General features: G+C 50.7%; 1 protein-coding gene across 1 annotated transcript; it reads left to right on the top strand.

Moving 5' to 3' along the window:
* Nucleotides 1–4,041: 4,041 nt before the first annotated feature.
* Nucleotides 4,042–12,293, top strand: LOC139000108 (leukocyte immunoglobulin-like receptor subfamily A member 6). The gene is made up of 9 exons (XM_070402385.1): nt 4,042–4,075; nt 4,235–4,270; nt 4,436–4,723; nt 4,854–5,159; nt 6,745–7,029; nt 7,175–7,477; nt 8,170–8,457; nt 8,904–9,203; nt 11,413–12,293. Exons 1-9 carry the CDS (start codon nt 4,042–4,044, stop codon nt 11,532–11,534), a joined length of 1,962 nt encoding a protein of 653 aa, XP_070258486.1. The 3' UTR covers nt 11,535–12,293.
* The last annotated feature ends 1,127 nt before the right edge of the window (nt 12,294–13,420 follow it).

Genomic DNA, 13,420 nt, shown 5'->3' with positions numbered 1-13,420 from the left:
ACATGACTTGTTCGGATTCACATCTATACACCTTCATGCTGGGTCACATCCATCCCAACAAAATGAGGTGTCTTCACAGCCCTGGGATTAGTTTAAATCACAAAGAACAAAGGACAGGCACCTGGTCCATAGTGGAAAAACATCATAATAATGCAGCTCAGGGACAGAATCGGGACACAAAAGGGAATCAGGTTTTGTGTGATTCCCTTTATGTGAAATGTCCAGGAGAGGGAAACCCATAGAAACAGAAATCAGATTGGTTTTTCTGGGGTTGACCAGGAGGACAGATGGAAGATGGACTGTTTGTTGTTGTTATTTTTTTGTTTGTTTGTTTGTTTGTTTTTTGGTGGGGGGGAGTTTAAAACTTTCTTGAAACAAGATAGACATTGTCATTGAGACATTGTGTATTTACTGCATTCTAGTGAATTTCATATTTCAAAAGGCCCAAATGTATGTTATGTGACTGTTGTTTCAATAAAAATAAATGCAGGTGAAACACGCGTGGTTCCCTTCAGCTCCCTTATACCTTGGAGGTTGCCCCTCTGGTGTCCGTGGAGTTTTATGGGAGCAGGACTCCCACCAGGTCAGAGGTGGCCTAAGTGCTTTCGTGCACCTTCACTCCTGCCTGGGGCTGAGTCTAGGATCCAAAATGAGACCCACCATCCCTGCATCCTTTTGTCTACGCTCATTTGCCATTCAACCAAGGATGCACTACAGCTTCTGATTCACCATGTAGGCTTGGGCGACACACTTGTGGCATCCAAATATCCCTTCCCACCACACGCCTCCTATACACATGCCTTCATCAGGTCTGAAAATGACAGCAGATTTCTGGCCGGTGTTGCTCAGTGGTTGAGTGTGGACCTCTAAACCAGGAACTCATGGTTCTATTCCTGGTCAGAGTACATGCCTGGGTTGTGGATTCCATCCTCAGTGTGGGGAAAGCAGGAGGCGCCCAATCAATGATTCTCTCTCATCATTGATGTTCCTACCTCTCTCTCCCGCTCCCTTCCTTTCTGAAATCAATAAAAATATACTTTTTTAAAAAAGAAAGAAATTAACAAACGATTGGTGCTGTTCATGTCTCAGGCACTGCTGAACCTCATAACAACCCTCAGAATAGAGGTTTTACAATTTTGCCCAACAGGCAAAGAGGAAGAGGACAAGAGACTGGCTCAAAATAGAGGGTCAATAAACGTGTTTCCAGGTCTTAGAGTACAACCTGGGAATTGTCTCCAACACGCTCTTCTACCCAAACCATGGAGATGGAATAAACAGCATTAGACAAAGAGGTACAATCTGGGGGACAACAGTCGGTGAGGAGGCAGAAAGGACTCTGAAGGTTTGATGGAGAGGGATGGAGAGCAGGGGCTCTGCTCACAGAGATTAGGAATCAGAGAGAGGAAGTGATAGGGAGAAGCAGCAGCACACACCCAGGACTGGAGAGCAGTGCTGGTTGCCTCTGTGGGTGAGCTGACAGTTTTGTAACATCCCCCAGGCCTCCTGCTCCTCTTGGGGTCAGCAAACTGGATACAGCCCCATTGGCTCCTGAAGGCAGCCAAGGAGGAGAGAGGAGGAGCCCTCCATTCTCCCCTTTCTCTCTCACACACTGAACCAATCCCAGCGTTCTGGCTCCCGTTTCTTCTTCTTGTGACCCAGTTCTCCCCACAGCCAAGCTCAGGTGAAGACCCAGGACAGCTCGTTGGTGTGACCGCATCAGCCTCCTCTGGCCTCCTCCAGACCCTCACTCTCAGCTCAGATGTTTCGTTCTCACAAACGTCCCTGTCACCGACCATCCCCTGCACAAAGCCTGCCCACAGGTCCCCCTTGACTCCAGCCACATCCAGGGATCTCCACCCGGCAGTCCGTGCTGCTGACAATCAGGCTGAGCTACACTCTCCAGCCTGAGTGAGGCCAAGGCCTCCTCCAACCTAACTCATCCCGTGAACCGCCTCCCCTCCCCCAACACACAACCCTGGTTAGGACCACATCGTGGCCCCTCAGGGGGCCCCTTGAGCCCATCTGAACAGAGCTCCCTTCTCTCCTAACCTCGTAGACCGAAAAAGAATACATTTATTTCCAAAGTGTATTCCTTATATTTTGGAAATAAATCAACAGACTTTACAATAATCAATGTGTGAACCAAAACAGAAAGAAGTTTTTTAGCTTAAATGATAATGTCAATACTACACATCAAACCTATGAAATGAAAAAATGAAAAACCATGTGTGTTTGTGTGTGTTTATGTGTGTGAGAGTATAAGTGTTTGCATAAATGTGTATGTGTGGGTGAGTGTGGGTGAGTCTATATATGTGTGGGCTGTATGAATATATATGTGCATGTTTGAGAGTTGTGTGTGTGTGTGTGTGTGTGTGTGTGTGTGTGTGAAGGTGTATTTGTGTGTTTTGGGTGTATGTATTGTGTGTGTTTGAATGGGCCTATATATGTGTCAGTAGGTGTGTACGTGTGAGTGTGTAGTGTTTGAGCAGGCTACTTCCTCCCTTGACTTCTCAGCAAAACAAAAGCCTCCCCCACAAAGATGATGAGAATTTTTCTGGCCTGAGATATGGAGGAAATGAAACCAGCCATTCAATGCAGGGGGAGATGTTGGTGTTTTGAGAAATTGAAAAGCAGACATGCCTTGTCCAAAAAAGCAGAAGGAAGACTCCAGGTCAGACCCCTCGCGTGGAGTCACCTCGATCATGACAGACCTTTGCTGGGCTGTGGGGAGGTCATGGCCTTTCCATCAGCTGGTGCTGGGCCAGTGGGTGAGTCCGCGGGACACAGTGAACGTCTTACCTGCCTTACACCATTTACAATAATCAATGTCAGATGGGCGACGGATCAAAACATGAAAAATAAACCAATTACTTTTTCTTTTGTGAAAAGTGGGGAACTATCTTACTAGTTTGTGGGAGACTCATTTTCCTGCGATGTGGACACAAGAACATGAACGTAGGGGGGACATGTACACAGTGGAATCTACTAAGATGAAGAAATTCTGCTCCTTATAGACACCAGTGAGAGAGTGAAGACGATAGATATTTGAAATGGGAAAATGAGATCACGGACTGACATTCAGATCATTAGGAAACATGTACAATTTATTATGTGGCAGCAGAGAGCAATAGAGAAGCAAGCAAACACTTAACAAGCAACTGATATTGACATGCAAATGTGCATTGACATTACTTAAGGTGATTAGCTGGCCTTGGCTGGTGTTTCTCAGTGGTTAGAGCAACAGCCTGACCACCGAAGAGTCACAGGTTTGCTTCCAGGTCAAGGGCATGTGCCTTGGTTGCAGGTTTGACCATGGCCCTCATGTGGGATGCAACCTATTGACATGTCTCTCACATCGATGTTTCTCTCTCTCTCTCTCCTTCCCTCTCTCCCTTCCATCCTCTCTAAAAATCATTGGAAATAATATCCTCAGGTGAGGAGTAACAAAACAAATTTTTAAATAAAAGGTGCTGAGCTTTATAAGTCATTGGAGAAATAAATATGCATCAAACCACAGGGTGGTACCAATACTTACACTGAATAATGAACCTGAAAAAGGCAGGAAACACGAAGGATGGGCAGGGATGGGAACCTACCAGGACCCTTGAACCAGGGAGAGTCAAGGAAATGCTGAGGCCCCTGGGAATCTGCTCAGCAGAGTCTTTGATAAATGAGGTCCCTCAAGAGCCGTGGTCGGGTGTCCCACTAGGCTGTTCAGGGCCAGACTTTCAGGGGCTGAGTCAGGACCAGAACCTGGGTCCCGCCCTCTCTGAGCAGGAGTCAGACCATCAGACACAGGAGACCCTGAGGCTCAGGTGAGACCTGAGACACTGCTGACCAGTCTCCTGAAACCTGGACGCCCCGTGAGCCCTCATTCTGGGGAAATGCAGAGCCAGGCTCAGGGCGGGGCAGTTTCCTTGCTGTGGCCTGTGGTAATCCCGAAGGGTTGCAACAGCCTTTAACAAGTCACATCCTGTGAGACTCTGTTCTGCAGGCTCAGGCTTCCTCCATCTGCAGAGCAGGAGCCTCAGAGCAGACGCCATGGCGTCCATCCTCTCTGCTCTTCTCTGCCTCGGTTAGTTGTGGACATGGGGAGGGGGAGAAGGAGGGGCAGCTGCATCCTCTTGTTCATGGGGAACCTCAGGGTCAGGCAGCTCGAGTGGACGGGGCCCTGATGGGAAGGGAATCAGCTCAGACATCCGGGTGCAAATCTCTCACAGCGACTCTCTTCCAGGGCTGAGTCTGGACCAGAGGATCCACGTGCAGGCAGGTGAGTCCTCCCCAGGCTCCATGTCCCTCCTCTTACTTCACTCCTGGGGCTCAGGAGGGAGCACAGAGGTGCTGGGTTGAGGTAATAAAAGAGGAGCTTCTAGCACTAAGCTAGGAAATGAAGGTGGGGAAGGTCTTGGTAATGCAGCCTCTGGTTTCCTTCCAGGGACTCTCCTCAAACCCACCCTCTGGGCTGAGCCAGCCTCTGTGATGTCCTGGGGGAGCCCCGTGACCATCTGGTGTCAGGGGACTTTGGAGGCCCAGCAGTTCTGTTTTGAGAAAGAGGGAAGAACATCACCCTGGTGCAGAGGGAAACAACTATATCTGATGGACAAGGGCACGTTGAGCATCACAGACCTGACAGAGGGTGGTGCTGGGATATATCGCTGTTACTATCACAGCCCCACTGGCTGGTCAGAGCGCAGTGACCCACTGGAGCTGGTGATGGTGACAGGTGAGAAGATACTCAGCGGTCCCAGCCTCAGGCTCTGCCCTCAGGAAGGGGGTCCCCCTCTCACAGCCCAGCCCTGGGGGACATTAGGGAGGTGTGAGCCCATGTAACACTCTGCCTCCTCCTCTCCTAGGATCCTACAGCAAACCCAGCCTCTCAGCCCTGCCCAGCCCTGTGGTGACCTCAGGAGGGAACGTGACCCTCCAGTGTGGCTCAGGGCAGGGATTTTTTGACAGGTTTATTCTGACTAAGCAAGGAGATCACAGGCTCTCCTGGACCCTGGTCTCACAGACACACCTCAGTGGGCAGTTCCAGGCCCTGTTCCCTTTGGGCCCAGTGAACTCCAGCCACAGGTGGACGTTCAGATGCTATGGCTGTTACCGGAACAAGCCCCACGTGTGCTCACTACCCAGTGACCCCCTGGAGCTCCTGGTCTCAGGTAAGTCACATTATTATCCCTTCCCTTGATTCAGGCACCAAACTGGGGTGTTATTAGGGGCATTACTTTGAGTGGAGCCCCATGTGAGAGGGTGAGGTCAGGGCATCACAAGGGCTCCTGGGCCAGAGACACAGAGAGACAGTGAGACCGGGAGGCTAGGCCCGGAGCAGGGTTTTGTGGGAGGAGTTGCCCCAGTAATTCTCATCTGGTCTCCCCAGGTGAGTCTGGGAAGCCCTCCCTCTGAGCCAGCAGGACCCCATCATGGCCTCTGGACAGATCCTGACCCTACAGTGTTGCTCTGATGTCTGCTATGAAAGATTTGCTCTGTCCAAAGAGTGAGGATGGAATGTCCCCCAGAGCCTTGTCCTGCAGCTCCAGGCTGGGCTCTCTCAGGCCTACTTCCTCTTAACACTCAGAGAGGCTGACAGGGGTGCGGGTACATATGCTAGAGTAGGAACAACCTTTTCTTTGAGTGTTTGGCCCAGTTACCCCTCTAGACATCCTGGTGGCAGGTGAGGAGCCTGTGGGTTCACTCAGGGACCCAGACTTTGCACAGCACCTGCTGGGGGTCTTGGGTGGTGAGGCCAGAATGACAGTGCAGGCCCCAGGGAGGGAGAGAGACAAAGAGAGACAGGGGGTGGGAGGGGAGTTGGGAGACTCAGAGAAACAGAGACAGACAGAGAGGAGGGTCCTCAGAGAGAGGCCTGGTGACTCTCAGGTCAGAACAAGGTAGGCAACCCACCCTTATGGCTCAGAGGTTGAACTTCAATCTATAAACCAGAAGGTTGCAGTTCAATTCCAGGTGAGGTTGCATGCCCAGGTTGCCGGCTCAATCCCCAGGTAGGGGACATGCATGAGGAAGCTGATCATATCTTCCTTCTCATCATTGATGTTTCTATCACTCTATCCCTCTCCTTTCCTCTCTGAAACCGATCTGTATTATAAAAGGCCAGTGGCTGTAATGCACAGGAGGTGCATTGATGGGTCTTGAGGTGCGGCGGGTCGGGGGTTCCACTGGCGGGGTCGGGGTCTCATGTGATTTCATACGCTGGGCCTCTAGTATATATATATTTAACATACAAGGTGGGCAGGCAGCCCTCACCCTCCCTCCCTCTCTCTAGGACAGCTGCCTGACAGACCCTCCCTCTTGGTGCAGCCAGGCCCCAGGGTGGCCTCAGGAGAGAACGTGACCCTGCTGTGTCAGTCACAGAGCCCAAGGGACACTTTCCTTCTGTCCAAGGAGGAGGAAGCCGATATCCCCTGTGTCATAGATCAATGCACGGAGCTGGGCAGTTCCAGGAGGAGTTCTCCATGAGTCCAGTGACCTCAGTCCACGGGGGCACCTACAGGTGCTACAGTTCACTCAGCCCCTCCCCTTAGCTGCTGTCACTCCCCAGTGAGTCCCTGATGTTCCTGGTCTCAGATGAATATCCCCTGACCCTGTCCTTTCTGAGCTCAGTCATTGAGGGCCCTGTCCCCAGAAGAGGTGAGGATAGGATGGAAGAAATACAATAAGAGTGTCTTGGGCTGAGCTATGGGATGAGGTGAGGAAGGCCTTTGAAATGCAGCCTCTTGTTTTCTCCAGGGACCTTCCCCAAACCCACCCTCTGGGCTGAGCCAGGCCCTGTGATCTCCCGGGGGAGCTCTGTGACCATCTGGTGTCAGGGGACCCAGGAGGCTGAGGAGTACCGTCTGGATAAAGAGGGATGCCCAGAACCATGGAGAAGAAAGAAGCCACTGAAGCCCGGGGACAAGGTGATGTTCTCCATCCCACTCCTGACAGAGGGTGATGCTGGGATATATCGCTGTTACTATTACAGCCCTGATGGCTGGTCAGAGCCCAGTGACCCCCTGGAGCTGGTGGTGACAGGTGAGAGGACACTCAGGGGTCCCAGCCTCAGGCTCTGCCCTCAGGACAGGAGTCTGCTCTCAGGGTGTCTTCCTCTCACAGCCCTGCCTGGGGGACATGAGGGAGGTGTAAGCCCCATTTACCATGCTGCCTCCTCCTCTTCTAGGAGCCTACAGCAAACCCAGCCTCTCAGCCCTGCCCAGCCCTGTCGTGACCTCAGGAGGGAATGTGACCCTCCAGTGTGGCTCAGGGGAGGGATTTGACAGGTTCATTCTGTCTAAGGAAGGAGATCACAGGCTTTCCTGGTCACTGGACTCACAACCACACCCCAGTGGCCGGTCCCAGGCCCTGTTCCTTTTGGGCCCTGCGACTCCCAGCCACAGGTGGAGGTTCAGATGCTATGGTTTTTACAAGAACAGACCACAGGTGTGGTCACACCCCAGTGACCCCCTGGAGCTCCTGGTCTCAGGTGAGTCCCATTATTGCCCCATTCGTGGATTTAGGCACCATATGCATTATTGGCATCTTTGCTGGGAGGGGAGCCCCATATGAGAGAGTTAGGAGGGGTACAGGGGCCGCTGGGCCAAAGACACAGAGAGAGACAGTGAGTCCTGCGTGCCAGGACAGGAGAAGGGGGTTTATGGGAGGAGCAGCCCAAGCTCCTTCCCAAGGGGGCATCAGGGCCCTGTGGGTGGGGATGGATCCAGAAGAGACTCAGAGTCCACCCCTCACCCTGCCCCTCCCTATCCCTGCTGTGTTGGGGGTGGATAATGAGGAAGAACCCTCAGCTCCAGATGAGACAGGACCCTGCAGATGAGGAGCCCATGGCAAGAAGCTGGTATCCCCCTGGGGTGGGGGGTGGGGGCGCTGCAACCTGAGAACAGCACAGGAAATCCACAGTCCTGGGATCCAGTCCCAGCCCCAGCCTGTCCTGGGTGGGTGACCTGGGGCACATAATTAACCTCTCTGGGCCTCAGAAGTGGGTGGAGGGGTCAACAATCTCTGGTGCATGACTGCTGTGAGGTGAGAGGAGATGAGTGCCAGACCCCTGCATGTGCCTCACACACAGTAGGTGCTCATTAAAAGGTATCCTTTCCTCATTCATGACATCATGAGGGGAGGAGGTCTCCCCAGGACCTTTCCTGTCTGATTCCTTTCCAGGAGACATCCCCAAACCCTCCATCTTGGCTCACCCAGGCCCCGTCATCAGCAAGGGGAGCCCTGTGACCATCTGGTGTCAGGGGTCTCTGCAGGCGAGTGCCTATGCTCTGTATAAAGACAGGGACTCTGAGCCCTTGGATACGAGGATCCCACAGGACTCCAGCAACAAGGCCAGTTTCCTCATTGGAGCCACGACTTCACACAATGCAGGGCTGTACCAGTGTGCATATTACAGCACTGGGGACATACTCTCAGAGCGGAGTGACCCCCTGCTCCTGGTGGTGACAGGTAAGGGAGACACCGGGTCCCCTCCCCAGTGTGGGCTCCAGGTCACAGGCAGAGGGAACAAAGTGTGGCCTCAGGGGCCTCACCCCTCACAGAACACACCTGGGGCATGAGGGTGACAGTCCCTTTAACACAGACCCTTTCTCCTCCCTCAGGAGTGGACAGTGCACCCTCCCTCTCAGCCCAGCCAAGCCCTGTAGTGGACTCAGGAGAGAACGTGTCCCTCTCCTGTAGCTCATGGTTCTCATGGGGCCCTTTCCATCTGCTGGAGGGAGAGAGTGAGAAAGGTGTTAAAAGGAGATAAAAGACACCCCACCCCCTCAGGGGGACAGAGGAGCTGGGAGGGGTCACAGACAGAGTCTCTGGAGAAGGACAAGGTCCCTCAGGTCAGGGTCACGGACGTGAGAGAAAAGGTGGCTCCCCACACATCACCACCTTCCTCTCCGCAGGAATGTACAGGAAACCCTCCCTCTCAGCCCAGCCGGGACCCTCAGTGCCCAGGGGAGTGAACGTGACCCTGCAGTGTGGGTCTGAGATCTGGTTGGACACCTTCCACCTGCACAGGGAGGGGTCACTGGACCCTCCCCAGTACCTTCTTCTACAGAACACGTCTGCACCCTCTCAGGCCACCTTCACCCTCAGTCCTGCGACCTCAGGCCACCAGGGGACCTACAGGTGCTTTGGCTCAAACAGCACCTCCCCCTACCTGCTCTCACAGCCCAGTGACCCCCTGGAGCTGGTGGTCTCAGGTGAGGAGCCCTGACCCCGTCCTTTCTGTGCTCAGTCAGCTCACGGTCCTGTTCCTAAGAGTGTTGGTGAGAGTAATAAACAAGGAGGTGGAGCAGGTTCCACAGAGCAGAGTCCAGCCCATGAGAGAGCAGAGACAGACAGGACCTCCCACTCCTGAACCCCACTTCTGAACCTCAGCAGAGATGGAGGGTAGGGAGGGCGAGTGAGATGTGAGTGAAATGAGCAGGAATGTGATTAGACTTAGCAGAGAACACAGACCCCCACCACTCACCTCCTGACATCTTCATCTCAGAATCTGGGTCCCTGCAGTTCCAGCCCCCACTGGACACTCCCCTATAGAGAGAAGCATCCTGCCTTGGGCAACACCATGCATAGCCCTCTGTGCTCACCTGGAGGTCTCCAGGCCCTCAGTGCCCCCCTGAAAATAAGGAGGGTCCATGTAGGGCGCAAGCGGACCTGGGGCCTACTGCCCAGATTCTGTGCATTCACCTCTGTTCAGTGTCTCTGTGCACACGGGTCTATTATGGCTCTTTTTAGAGAAACTTCAGGCAATACTTCAGTCCATAAGCTCACAATTTAACTGACATTATATGGAGTCCAGATAGAAATATAAGCATTCTATTCCTCTTTTCATTGAGAGCAGATTTAATTCAGACATTTTTTAATGAAGAATAACCTTTTGTTTATATAAAGTCTTCTTTCACACATTTTCAAATGAGGTTTATGCATGAACCTTAGAAGCATGTGACAGCTATTTGTAAAACTGCGTAAATGCCCAGCCCACCCAGAGAATTGCACCTCTAACGTTGTAATTTGTGAGAAAGCTGTTTGATTCCTGTACATTTTCTAAATGGTAGTAAGTGCACATAGGAAAGCTCTTGGCTTGGGCATATTTATTTCATGACCTGTTAGCTTCCCACAGACTCTCTCCCTGTGGACTGTTTTTCAGTTGATCCCTCCAACATGCTGATAGAATTATAATCCCCACCAGGCCAGGAAAATTTCACTTCTTTATTTTCATTTGCATAGCTATTTTTCTCACTCCACACCTAATACAATGAAATGAGGGATTAAAATGTTCCAGAGTTTTCCCTCTGGAAAACAGCTTACTTCACACCCAACCTTATTTCAAGGCAAATCCATTAAGAATTCTACATTTTGAAACGTAGAATTCTACAGATTGAAAGCCCAATTGGCCGTTTTGTTCTAATCCCTTCTTCTGTTTCATTAGGGTTTGCTAGGGAATGTTCTCTTTTCCTGACAGACACACATCTCCTCACAATTATCCTTTCTCTGACTTTTAACCACATGACACACATTACAAAGACTTCTTGGTGTCACCCACTTGGATATTAACCCAACCAAGTAAGCTGATCATCCATGTGCATTTCTGAATTGTGGAGCTGACATTTAGAATTGTTGCATGGATCACTGTAATGAGGAACAATCCATAACTTCCGTTTAAATCATGGGATTTATACAAAAATGGGGTAAGAGATTGACCTAATTTCCTACATTTGGTGCCCACTAAATATTGAAATTAGGTGGATTTTCTCTGTGACTTAAATTTGAACCAGAACTGTGGACTTCCTTAGTTTTGAACTTAGTTGTCTTTTGAGTTAAAAAACAAAATTACATGATTAGCATTTACATACCCATATTTTTCATTTGCAAAATATATCTAACACTGTAGGTATTTGTTATTGTAAATAAAGTGAGATAATAAAATAATCAATAGACGAACAACTTCTGGTGAAGATGAACATAGCAAACCCATGAGAAGAGGGGCCTGGGCGGGGTGGGGTGAAGGAAACCCAGCCCAGACTTTCACCCCTTCATGCTCCTGAGATTCAGGAGCCCCTGACACCAACCCCTCCTCCATGGACCCTGGGTCCCCAGCTGTTGAGAAGGTGGGATCTCTCAGCTGTAGGGGAATAAGCTCATGGGGTCTTGATCCACAGACTGAACACAGAACACACAGCTCATTGTTATTTCTGAATTGAGACCATTTCTTACTCATCCTCAGTTCTTGGGCACAGCTAACGCTTATCACGGTGAGTCAGAGCAGGTGCTGAGTTCAGACATCAGAGGGACACTGATGTCAAAGGGAGATGGGAGCCCAGGTTGAACATCAAAATCCTGGAGATTTGAGTCTATCCTGACCTCTGAGACTTCTTTGCCCACAATTCTTATTTTTCCATCCCCAAGACTACACAGTGGAGAATCTCATCCGGATTGTTGTGGCTGGCTTGATCCTGGTGGTGCTCGGGGTGCTGCTATTTGAGGCTCGAAACAACCCCATAAGGACCCTCGATGCAGCCAACATGTGAACACAGAGGGAACAATGCACCGTTCAGAGTGGGGGAGCCTTGGAGCCCATCTGAAGATCCCAGGAGGTGCTGAAGGAAAGTGGGGGCCATAGTTGTGGAATCTGTCTGTTGAGAATGTCCAGGGAAGTAGCGGTGGGAGGTGAGGTTTAGACGTAGGAGAACGTGGGCCATGTCCCTTTAGAAGACGCCTCCTCCATCCACCTGGGTGCTCTCTCTCTCTCCCTCTCCTTGCTGACTCTCCTTCACTGCTCTTCTGTTCTCACCCTGTGAAGTGAGGGTCGGTCCCACATGGCTGGTTCGGATTCACATCTATACACCTTCATGCTGGGTCACATCCATCCCAACAAAATGAGGTATCTTCACAACCCTGGGATTAGTTTAAATCATAAAAAACAAAGGACAGGCACCTGGTCCATAGTGGGAAAACCTCATAATAATGCAGCTCAGGGACAGAAACCGGGCACAAAAGGGAATCAGGTTTTGTGTGATTCCCTTTATGTGAAATGTCCAGGAGAAGGAAACCCATAGAAACAGAAATCAGATTGGTTTGTCTGGGGTTGACCAGGAGGACAGATGGAAGATGGACTGTTTGTTGTTGTTATTTTTTTGTTTGTTTGTTTGTTTATTTGTTTGTTTTTTGGTGCAGGGGAGTTTTAAACTTTCTTGAAACAAGATAGACATTGTCATTGAGACATTGTGTATTTACTGCATTCTAGTGAAATTCATAATTCAAAAGGCCCAATTGTATGTTATGTGACTGTTGTTTCAATAAAAAGAAATGCAAGTGAAACACGCGTGGTTCCCTTCAGCTCCCTTATACTTTGGAGGTTGCCCCACTGGTGTTCGTGGAGTTTTATGGAAGCCGGACTCCCACCAGGTCAGAGGTGCCCTAAGTGCCTTAGTGCTTAGTGACCAACCCTCTCATTAAATTTCCACCTTCACTCCTGATTGGGCTGAGTCTCGGTTCCAAAATGAGACCCACCATCCCCGAATACTTTTGTCTGCGCTCATGTGCCATTCAACCAAGGATGCACTACAGCTTCTGATTCACCTTGTAGGCTTGGGGGACACACATGTGGCTTCCAAATAGCCCTTCCCACCACATGCCTCCCATACACACGCCTTCATCAGGTCTGAAAATGACAGCAGATTTCTGGCAGTTGTGGCTCAGTGGTTGAGTGTGGACCTCTAAACAGGAAGTCATGGTTCTATTCCTGGGCAGAGCACATGCCTGGGTTGTGGATTCCATCCTCAGTGTGGGGCTTGCAGGAGGCGCCCGATCAATGATTCTCTCTTATCATTGGTGTTTCTATCTCTCTCTCCCGCTCCCTTCCTTTCTGAAATCAATAAAAATATACTTTTTAAAAAAAGAAAGAAATTACAACCGATTGGTGCTCTTCATGTCTCAGGCACTGCTGACCTCATAACAACCCTCAGAATAGAGGTTTCACAATTTTGCCCAACAGGCAAAGAGGAAGAGGACAAGAGACTGGCTCAAAAGAGAGGGTCAATAAAAGTATTTCCAGTTCTTAGAGTACAACCTGGGAATTGTCTCCAACACGCTCTTCTACCCAAAACATGGAGATGGAATAAACAGAATTAGACAAAGAGGTACAGTCCGGGGGACAAGAGGCGGTGAGGAGGCAGAAAGGACTCTGAAGGTTTGATGGAGAGGGATGGAGAGCAGGTGCTCTGCTCACAGAGAAAAGGAAGTCAGAGAGAGGAAGTGATAGGGAGAAGCAGCAGCACACACCCAGGCCTGGAGAGCAGTGCTGGTTGCCTCTGTGGGTGAGTTGACAGTTTTGTAACATCCCCCAGGCCTCCTGTTCCTCTTGGGGTCAGCAAACTGGATACAGCCCCATTGGCTCCTGCAGGCAGCCAAGGTG

Source organism: Myotis yumanensis, unplaced genomic scaffold (assembly GCF_028538775.1).
Source record: "Myotis yumanensis isolate MYYU_CA2020_CCGP unplaced genomic scaffold, mMyoYum1.0.hap1 SCAF_23, whole genome shotgun sequence".
In the NCBI taxonomy this organism is placed as follows: Eukaryota; Metazoa; Chordata; class Mammalia; order Chiroptera; family Vespertilionidae; genus Myotis; species Myotis yumanensis.
This window is presented reverse-complemented; position numbering and strand designations above follow the sequence as displayed.